The 11,533-nt window shown below is 38.4% G+C and overlaps 1 protein-coding gene across 1 annotated transcript; it reads left to right on the forward strand.

Annotated features, from left to right (window-relative positions):
• The first annotated feature begins 5,562 nt into the window (after positions 1-5,562).
• dap3 (death associated protein 3) lies at positions 5,563-10,972 on the forward strand. The gene is given in 13 exon segments (NM_001201287.1): positions 5,563-5,606; positions 6,080-6,121; positions 6,393-6,515; positions 6,650-6,751; positions 6,868-6,976; positions 7,134-7,226; positions 7,480-7,610; positions 8,563-8,643; positions 8,947-9,114; positions 9,781-9,840; positions 9,965-10,054; positions 10,574-10,691; positions 10,777-10,972. Coding segments are annotated over 13 exon segments (1,206 nt in total). The 5' UTR covers positions 5,563-5,603; the 3' UTR covers positions 10,863-10,972.
• Positions 10,973-11,533: the final 561 nt, after the last annotated feature.

The following is an 11,533-nucleotide window of genomic DNA, read 5'->3' on the forward strand; positions in this document are numbered from 1 at the left end:
TGTACCATAACGAAGATGAAAAGTATGTCGATACGTGAAATTCTGGAGGGAATGTCAGATGGCGTGGCGTGGGGACGTAATGACGTGTCATTAATCGAACTACGTTCCATAACATGTAAAACAGGAACATGAAAGGAGTATTCTAAAAGCAAGTCATGTAAACACCTTAATCACAATATTGTCTTATTCAGATTAAGGTCATTAATTAGATTACTGCTGTCTATGTAAACGTGCTCAGTGATGACCTCAGCAGTAACCTCTTTAATGAACTCATCCATTACGTTTCATTGAACTAAATGTCCATTCATTTTCTGTACCTCTTATCATACACAGAGTCGCGGGGGATCCTGGAGCCTATCCCAGGGCACCCTGGATGGGGTGCCAACCCATTGCAAGGCACAATCACACACACATTTACACACCCGTTCACACACTATGGACAATTTGGAAACGCCAATCAGCCTACAACAAATGGGAGGAAGCCAGGATACCCAGAGAAAGCACCAGAAGCGCAGGGAGAACATGCAAGCTCCACACACACAAGGTGGAGGTGAGATTCGAGCCCCCAACGAGCCCCTAATGTATTAGGTATTTAATATAAGCTTAAAATAACTCTTCTGTAATCTCATCAGCTCTTTTGTAAACCCATTAGGTTAATGGACTAATTAATTAGCTCGTTAATAGTGGATAAGTCAAATTTTGGCTATGAACTCATCCATTAGCTTATCAGCGTACTTCCCATCATAAATAATAATGAACTAATCAGCCAAAAACTGAACTAACTGATTAGTTCATCGATGAATTAATTAGCACATGATTATTACCCATTCACTTTACTACCTCATAATGAACAATTCAGGTTATTGACAAGCACTGATCTGTAAAAAGCCTACAGCCTGTGAAAAGTTTCTTGCTAATTTTATTGTCATTAAATCAGTGAAATGGGTGGGTGTTGATACACCTTGAGTGATGGTAATAGTGTTAAGTGCATCCCTAATTATATTTATAAGTTGGAGCTTATGACTGTGACCATAGATCTGTATATTTATTTATCTGCAGTGTGAAGTAATAAAGTACTTTTCCCTTTGGCTTAGCTTTGGAACCCAGGGTGTTCACAAAGTGTGTACAAGTTATCTTAGAGCCCCTCATTGCAGGGCTCTGGGCATATTCATTCATCTGGATGATTGGCTGATAAGCTTGACTGAAGAAAGAACTGTCTCAATAATGGATGCAGTCATGAAATTGAAAATGGCCACATACTGCCTATTTGGAGACTTTCAGCATCGAGCTGGAATACTCTTATTTGCAACTCCGGTAGTGAAACTGGGTATGTTGTGCCACAGACCAGTTTTATATTGACAGAATGCTCAGTACAGGAGGAAACTGTAATTTGATCCAAGTCTGGTTTATATTAACCTCCAAGGGGGCACACAGATACAAGCGATGTTGAGGGTGGGCAAGCAAGTGCTAGAATTGGACAGATGCACATCTTCTGTCTTATGACCTGCCTAGCGATTGGGTCCAGTAAAATCAGATAGCAGACATGCTGTCTTGCAGACGTCCTGTGGGATTGGCATGTTTAAAATATTATACAATATTTACAGTGGTAGTTCAGCCGGCATGGAACACCAACAGAAGAGTAGAAGACCCATTCTGGCCAAACATATCATGGTACTGTCTATTGTTATTGTTACTGACGGGCTCTCCATTCATGCTACCCATTAGACCAGACATGTGCTCCCTTATGAATGAGTCATTATGGTACAACAGACCACCACAGACATAGTGGTGGTGTTTTCTTTTTCTCCCAATTGTCTTTATTATAGTGAAATTTCTTTTTTATGGTTTGTTACATGTAACACTGCCCCCTAGTGGACACATTTACATTAACTGACACTAGTCCAAATGTCTGCACACTTTGATGGAAAACGCTCACAGATATGAAGACGCAGAATTATAAATCAAGTCCCAAGCCTAGTGCACACTATACAGTTTTAACCAATTTCCCAGTTGACAATGAATTTTGGCTCAGGTGGTAGAGCGGGTTGTCCACTAATCGTAGTCTCCTTGGGCAAGACACTGAACCCCAAGTTGCTCCTGATGGCAAGTTAGCGCCTTGCATGGCAGCTCTGCTACCATTGGTGTGTGAGTGTGTGTGTGTGAATGGGTGAATGGGAAACAGTGTAAAGCGCTAAGGTTAACAGCTAAGGTTAAAAAAGCGCTATATAAGCGCAGACCATTTACCATTTACAGTGCCCTGTGTCCACTGAGGGTTCTGAGCATTATGTGGCAGTGACTGCCAGCTAGTGGGTAACTGATTAGCTTTTTATTTGCTTTGGAGAACATCATAAATAAGCTCCATTCAGCTCTAAACACAGGTTAGCTCATTAAGTAAATGAAGTGATTGTGCAAGCATAATTGAATGCAGCTCAAGATGCAATTTCTTCTATTAAATGCCATTCAACATGCACTATAGCTACCTCCTTGGAAGTGACAGGGAGCTTACCATCTACATCTGCTAGATTTTACAGTCTGAATGCTGCATCACTGCAGCCCATGTGCTCTGTGGTAAGTTTGCGATTCTCACCCTCAATAGAGTACAATATCAGAACATCAAGCAATTCTTATCATCAGTGGAGAACAATATCAGCACCTGAGTAATTATCATCCTCAAAGCTAAGCAGTGTCAACACTTATGCACCAAAAGGACAGGTTGGACCTTATGACAACTTTGATATACTGCCTCCACTATGTTCTGAAGGAAATTGCCTTGGTGATCCATAACAAAATTAAGTAGATCTGATGATTATATAACTATTCATGAATCTATGACTGAGGGGAGGGCAGCCATGCCACCTGGGTCATTCAGGTTGACAAGAATGGCCAGAGGACAAGGACCATACAGTATATAGGCTACTCCTATGAGGTTACAGTTATCAGGTTATGACTTTGCTATTCGAACTCAGCAAGAAAATTAGAAAAAGAGAAAACCCTAGTGCCAAAGGAAACTGCTCTGGCAGTGCTCTACTCAGTCATACATCCACAATTGCATACTTGCATCCAAACTAATAGCTTCTGCTTAATGGTGTTTCTTACTGTAATTCATGTGCTGTAAATAACCCCAAGCGGACATTTTTGTAATGTTACTACAGCTTACAACTAAAGTAAGTCAACACAGCCATAGCCTACTCTGTATATCACTGCATATCATCACAGAGCCTATTTTTCCATAAACCAGTGATCAACCCTATACTAATAATAATAATGACTAATATACTAACTATCAGCCATAACTTCCAAATTTAAGGTAATGGTAGCCAAAAAAAGGTTTTGCACAAAAATGGACTGGAGTTTCTCACTTTTCCCAGTAGTTCGTATAATGTTGCTAAGTTAGCAAGTGTAAAATTGATCAGTTTCTAACATTCTGCATGACATATATAAAGGAGGAAAATACACTGAAAATTAAAAATAAAAAATAATACATGTAATTACCCTTAACTAATATCAACTTGCTTGTGAAAGCAACAGAAATTCCTTTCAGGCTAATAACAAACTTCTTTTATTCTTTTTTTTAATCCCTTGCTTTTTCATCCTGTAGGTCTTCATTTATATGCCCTTTCCCAAATGACACATTTGTGGTCTTGTCGTCCTTTGCATGTTCCTTCAAGGCCATAGCATTTCTCTTTTAGGGCTTTAGAAGGGTACTCACTCTATTATCACTTTATCTTCTATGCCCCTTTCTATGTCCTTTGGTGAAGCCCACTCAAAAGAATAGACACTCAACATAGAACATGCTATTCTGTCTTTATGCTTTGATAATGATGGCAGAGCCATGTCATGCTTTATAATTATGTGTAGTAAGTGATTCAATAGTCTCACCAAGTGAAGACTTGGAGGAGGACTGTGGAGCAATAAAAATCCCATTCTTGCTCATTCAATATATCATTTATATCCCCTGATCTTGCAACAAAAAGCAGACATTTTGTAAATTGAATGCTTAGCTTAAGCTTATCACTTTGTTTTCAACTTTGGTATATTAGCTGTCATAGAAATAATATTTAAAGTATTTGTTAAAAAGCCCATCCATCCATCCATCCATCCATCCATCCATCCATTTTCTGTACCACTTATCCTACACGGAGTCACAGGGAACTTGAGTCACAAGACAGGGGACACCGTGGACAGGGTGTCAACCCATTTCAGGGCACATTCACACACTACAGGCAATTTAGAGATGTCAATTTAGACAATTTAGAGATGGAGAGGAAGCCAGAGTACCTTGAGGAAACCCCAAAACACAGGGAGAACATGCAAACTCCGCGCAAACAGGGCGGAGGCGGGAATCGGACCCCCAAACCTGAGGGTGCAAGGTAAAAGTGCTAATCACTTCAATTTGCTCAATCAATATTTAAGATTAAGAACCACCAGACTTGTATACAAAGGTCAATTGTGCTGAAATAACCCTAATATATTTTTTCATTGATTTCTGTGCTTTTTCAGTTTTAATCTAAAGCTTAATCTTTGAGGGTAACATGCTACCATATATTGCATTTTGTCCTCATTCCTTCTTGTCACCTGACCTTTCATCAGTTTTGCTCGCAGGAAAGATGCAATAGACAATATTTCTCATATCAGTGCTTAACAATGCTTCTCATAGATTGTTAAACATGAAGTTTAAACCTCTTTGATGTGCGTCCCCTTGTTCCTTTACCCACATAAATAGAAAAAGCTATTTCTACCATTTCTATCGTTTTCTACCGTTTTCTATCATTTCATAGAAACTTATTTTGCAGCTGTTTGCAGGCAACTTGCCTGAGCAGAAATGCTCTCACAGTGCTTTATATTTAACTCGTATTATGTGTTGTATCGGTCTTCCATCTTTGGTGCTTGTGGTCAGAATTGACTGGTAGGCTAAACGGCTAAATTTAGCCAAAAGACTTGCTTTTTACGCATAACAAATTTATAAAGGTTAAAAGGGAAAAACAAAAAATACCAAACAGTGACCTAAACAACAAATCTTTACTTGCTTTGCAAACTGCACAAATTCAGTCACATTATGAGGCAAAATTAACAGTGGCAAATAAATAAATAAATAAATAAGTAAAGAAATAAACCGACCAATTTGTGTGCATAGGGGTGTTCATGCACGAGTGCACTTGCAAATGTAGTGTGTGTGTGTGTGTGTGTATGTATGTGTGTGAGAGAGAGAGAGAGAGAGAATCTTTATCCTGCATCTTCTTATATCTCGTTAATTTTCCATGGCTTTATCTGTTATCAATAAGCTTTATGCGAGTCAGAAGATGAGATAAACCATAGTTATGATAGAGAATAGAAAATAGCAAATTGGCCAAATTTGACGAGAAGACAACAGGATCTTCGTTTTATTGCGCAGCTGAATTTTAGGTTGCGCTCAAAATCTACTCTCTTGCCTGGTGATTCGTGACGTCACCCCCCCCCCCGGTAAAAAAAAAAAAAAAACATGGCGGCGCCCATCGTGTGTATGTGACAGGACGACGCTTTGTATCTCCACTTGCTGTCAACGTTAACAGCCCGGCTTGTATGAGTTAGTATATTTGTGAATGCTGAGCAGCTGTTTTTGAAACATGGTAAGCAGCTGAAGCTTCATTCTTTTATTTCGTTTAGTTTTTTGTTGTTGTGCTAAGCTAACATGCGTTGGCATTAATGCGTTAGCTAGCAGCAGGTTTGCCTGTACCCAGTCAAGGTTAATTGCAGGTTTTTGCACCAAAAACAGATAGAGGTCGGGGAAATTGTCCATTTTTCCTGCCCCTAATGTTGAGGAAACGCTGCTGAGAAGATAACTGGGTATAAAAGAGACACAGACACAGTCTGACTTGTTATAGTGCTTTATGAATACATTCGCATGCAATAAATAAAGGTCTCAGTTTGATTAAATTGACCTAAAAGAAGAAATATTGGGAATGTTGTTTGTTGTGCTGCTCATACACAGCATTCAAAACTATCAGTGTTATTTGCTAGTAATTTGTTGTTATTGCTGAATTGTGATAAAGCAGAATGTGGTGAATGTGTTGATCTAAACCTGAACGTGTATTTCATACAGACCCTGAACCTCCCAAGACTTTGTCACAGATTATGTCTAACTGTAAGTGTAAGACATTAACTTGCTTTTTATTTCTTGCTCGTAATTGACATTTTACTTTGTTCTTATTCAAAAGTATCTCACTGATCATCATCATCTTCGAGTTTTATTGTCATATGCACAAGTACGGTGTACAATATACAGTGGAATTCTTACTTCTCTTGCAAAAACTATGAATGTGAATGTAATTATGTGCATTATCTTCTCCCATTTATTATTATTATTATTATTATTATTATTATTATTATATACTAATCTGTTTTGTCATCTTTAGGTGTCTCAGACACGTCCACTTCACATTACTGGTAATGGGCAGCAGCTGGATAAGACTGCAGTGGCTGTAGATTCTGATGTGCTGCATCGTTTCTCCATTTTTAGGATTTCGGAGAATGATCCGGTGTGTACAGACAGCCTAAAACCACCAGATGTACTCTATACATATTCTAATTTGTCACTGATATGAAGACGTGACTTGCTCTTTATGCCTATATCTCTCTCTCTCTCTCTCTCTCTCTCTGAACTACTCCACAGGCATGCCATACAGGGCAACATGCTGGTCAGTATTACACTATTCCTCCTGCACATGTGCGCACAATGTTTCCCCATGGATTGCCCTCACGCTTCCAGATGCAGGTTACCAGCTTTCTTGTGTAGCCCTGTGCAGAGAAGAAGTAGAAAATTCACTTGATGATTTGATGCTTTTGACAGTATTTTCATTATAATATCATTTGCGTCTGTCCTGTTTGCAGATAAAGACATTTAATGAAGCTTGTGTTATGGTGCGACAGCCAGCACTGGAGCTCATCTCTTATTTGAAAAGAGCTGACTATAGCAAACCTGCCCTGCGTTATCTGCTCTGTATCCTTTCACATGCACCATTTCTAAGCAGAATTTATCTTCTTAAATACCTCTAAGTGTATATGTCAGTTTACTTCTGTCTACCGTAAGCTCCTATAGTCCTAGAGCTCCTACTGATTCTTCCACATGTTCAGCGTGTTCCTTGACGGTGTATTAGATGGAGAGACTGGCTGTGGGAAGACAATGTCTCTGTGCCATGTGCTGCATTTCTGCTCCACTCAAGGCTGGTTGGTTTTGCACATACCAGATGGTAAGGAACTCATGCAGTCAGTCAAGTGCGGGGGGGGAGTATGAGATAAGCAGACACCCAGTGTACTTTTATTTATTAGTAGCTGAATGCTTGCAAGGAGAATGCTCTACCTGGTACTTCTCGCCACTTTATTTTAGCAGGTTCAGCTTAGTTGCGAACACTTGTTCTGTCAAACACTACATGTACATTTTAAAAATTGCAAACATTGTAAACATTTGTTCTCTCCCTTTTCTCGTTTCTCTCTACACTGTAGCTCATTTGTGGGTTAAAAACTGTAGTGAGCTGCTTCCCTCATCATCTCGTCCAGGTCGCTTTGATCAGCCAATCCAGGCCTCCCAATGGTTGAAGAATTTTAAAATCACCAATGATCATTTTCTGACTAAGGTAATGGGTAATAACTAGGTAATTAAGGGAAGGTTATTATGAATTATAATTACTTAACATTCAACTTGAGCCTCACATTAAGTGGTCAGTTATTGTAATGTTCTGTAAATTGGTTTTGTTCAGATTGAATGGTGATTAGATTAACTATACTATTTTGGTATTGATTTTTCTGACTTCTTTGCCATCTATGAACACTGGGTACTTTTATATTTATGGAATAACATTAGACAGACCATGTGGTTATACGAAAATAATCCACATTGGGGTGGTGTAAAAAAACAACAAAAAAAGGAATATTTTCATCTAACGGCACAGTCTAAAGTGTGTTCTTTCCGCTTATATCTCAGCGATTTGCCAACGATTATAGTGTTTACGTTATTAATGAATGACACATCGCACTTTTTATTGGTTTATATTTAATATTTACTGTTGTGGAAAGTCCGAGAGGCAAGTTAGTTCCTGTTATCACTTAAATTATAGCTGTGATAAACAGTATTTCCTTCACCATCTCTTTCTCTCTCGCGTGCGCTCTAAAAAAAAAAAAAACAACCCACAACTTTTCATTTTATAAAGAATCTGTAAAGCGTAAACTCCTCTGTCCTGAAGACTTTCCTGTGTTGGGAAACTGCAACGTACACTGACTACTACAAAGTGCTGACAGACAAGACTCCTTTCATAAATATTAAATAAATGTTTCTTAATAAAAAATATGGCACAACTTCAACAGTTATCATATTTCCTTTGATAAGCAACACATGTTTGAATTTGTCCCTGTGTATGAGCTGCTACTATACAAACAGTAATGTATTACAATGAGCACATTATTGTAAACCTATCGCCCAGCTTACAGCCAAAACTACCGTCTGAATCTTCTGCCCAGTCACACTTGAGAATTCGACCTTGCTATGTTATACATGCATTTCAGTAACTCATTATTAATTGCTATTGACAGATAAAGACAACAAAGCGGTATGTGTGGACAAAGAGAGAGAGCACAGAGGAAGGACGGCCTTTGGCGGAACTGGTTAATCAGGTCAGGTTTTATTTTTGTAAATTCCTCATCATCTGATCCACTCTTCCTGCTAAACTTAATTTGCATAATATTCTGTAATAATTGTATTAATATACTTTTCTGTTTAAATTAATGCATCTGTTGTGTTTGATGTATGTTGAGTTGTGTGGGATGCAAAACAAGCAAATATCCATCCCCTGAAATTTTTTTTTTGATCCTTTCATTTCTCCTCATGTCTTTTGCCTTACTGTTGCTGTTCTTTCAAGCTGAATACCTGATCCTGCAGATGTTATATCATGCTTTACATTTCTGTCTGGTTTTCAGGGTGTGACTCGTGTGAAGAGCAGCAGTGATGTGGTGGGAGCGTTGCTGCGTGAGCTGAGGCTGCAGGTTGGAAGCACTTCAGATGGAGCTTTCAGAATGGCTGTCGCTGTAGATGGAGTCAATGCTCTGTGGGGCAGAACTACTCTGAAGAAAGAGGACAAGAGTGAGGTACTGCTCGGTCCCATTCATGCCTCCTCATAGGTTCTTTCAAATTATACTATGGGCCATCTGAATATTCGATTCTGATTGGCTGGAAGGTGCACACCATTCAAACCGTTGAATGCACAGGTAGTTTCAGTTAGTTTACTCACCATTCAAAATTAATACGCTGCCGATAAACAATTGTAACCATAGTAACACAGTTTCATACAGTAGTTAAAATCACCGCTTTATTATTAATAGAGATGCGGCACAGATGCAGGTAATTCACACGCACAATCTCTCTCTCCCATAACTATTTATTATAATTCATTCAAATAAAAGTAATCTTATTACACTACTTTATCTCTGTGTATGATTTAGAGCAGGCAGAATTCTAGATCTAATGACCTGTATATAAAATAACTAACAGAAATGAACCGTTATTTTCATCCTTTCATTCGAATTTTTGCGCTGCACAGATCAATGACAGCTTTAACTTGTCTCTGCTGGAAAGTGACCATGGTATGAGTGGGATAATCCACGGCTAGGTGTGCGTCACACGATTTTAATCCACTCTGCGTCGTGCATTCAAATCGTTTAATGCACACCTAACCATGGTTTGTCTCTTACTTACATCACAAAAGAACCTATTAATATCTTATTTTAATTCTATACATCACACCTCTATCTTAGGTGTCTGCAGAAGAGTTAACACTTATTCACAACCTGAGAAAAATGCTGAGGAATGACTGGGTAAATGTTATATACTATACCACTCTTCACCATAATTATTATATGATAAAAAGCAATATTATATATAATAACAGTGTTTGCTCAGTTTCCTCATGTTCAGTTTATTTATTTTATTCTTTCATAGAGTGGAGGAGCCATTCTCACAACGCTGTCTCAGACGGGGTCTCTGTACACGTCTCGATCAGCTTACCTTCCAACGGAGCTGCTGGGAGAGGTGTGTAAAAAGACCATCATTAATTAATCATTAATAATCTGTAATTTAAGAGGACCCAAGAATACGTTCAGCTTTTGCACTCATCATGTCCTATTGTTAGTGTATACGCACTCTGGCTACTTCACTTGATTAGAAATTGTATACAGCCGGGGAAATAAGTATTGTACGTGTCAACATTTTTTTTTCAGTAAATATATTTCCAATGAGGCTATACACATGAAATTTTCACCAGACTTTTGTATTAACTCAAGAAATCCACACATATAAAGAAATCCAAACATTAAAGTCCATAAATTAAGTTATGTGTAATAAAGAGGAATGACACAGGAAAAAATTATTGAATGGATTTCTTGAGTTAATACTGATGTCTGGTGAAAATTTCATGTATTTAGCCTCATTGGAAATATATTTACTGAAAAAATTTACTGACGTGTTCAATACTTATTTCCGCCACTGTAAATTGTTGTAATGTGTGATACCCTATAGGACAATTGAACAATATTTTACATTGTCTTTTAGGTGGGATTTGATAAGATGGACCCATTTGTGCCAATCCCAGTTTCAAGCTACAACGAACAGGAGTTTGAGAGCTGTTATCTGTACTACATGGACCGTAACTGGCTGCAGCATCCACACAGTAAGTGGCTGTTGGGCAGCAAACACATACTCACATTATAAGTGAACAGACTTTAAAGGAAACCTTTGCTTTCTTTTTTTTGCAGGTCAAACTGAAGAGGGAAAGAAAGAACTCATTTTTCTCAGCAACAGAAATCCGTCCATCTTGGAAAGACTGTGTGCCTTCCTGTAATAAATGTTACCTCCCTTTCATGCTCTCTCCTCCTGCCACTGACTGTGTAAAATGATCCATGATACAGTTCACATATGCCACTGATGTCTTTAATAATAAAAAGCCTTTGAGGAAAAATTGGCCCATCACATTAGGCTCCTTCTTCTCAACCCAAAGCATAAAGAAAGCAATGGATTAGGTATATTCTTAGTGTTAAATAAGGCACATTCTTAAAGACTCAAAATCTTTATATAATCAATATTATAATTTGAAAGAAACCATTGAATGCTGGCATTTCCTTGGGATGTTTAGGAATGTACACGCGTTTAAATAATGACCCTAACTGGAATAGTTGGATTATGTTCATTAAAAATAAATGTTTTGAGGGGAGTCTATGAAATGTATGTGACAGTAAAAGGGCTCTGAGAAAGTGTCTAGATGACACTTTGCATCATTCTGTTTAAAAAGAAAAATTAGGTGGGGGGGTGGGGGGGATAAAACATTAATGAATTTGTAAATGACTCGTGTTGAGGAACTTGCATCACTGTGAGATGGAGATTGAGATTGGCTGTTCTGTTTGAAAAATAGTTCATGCTCAGTTCAACCTGATTGCAAAGACTGAACGTGAAGTTAAGAGCCCATCTCACAACTCCCGCCCCCCCCCCCCCCCCCCCCCTTATTTAGCCCTCCAT

This window comes from Ictalurus punctatus, chromosome 1 (assembly GCF_001660625.3).
Source record: "Ictalurus punctatus breed USDA103 chromosome 1, Coco_2.0, whole genome shotgun sequence".
In the NCBI taxonomy this organism is placed as follows: domain Eukaryota; kingdom Metazoa; phylum Chordata; class Actinopteri; order Siluriformes; family Ictaluridae; genus Ictalurus; species Ictalurus punctatus.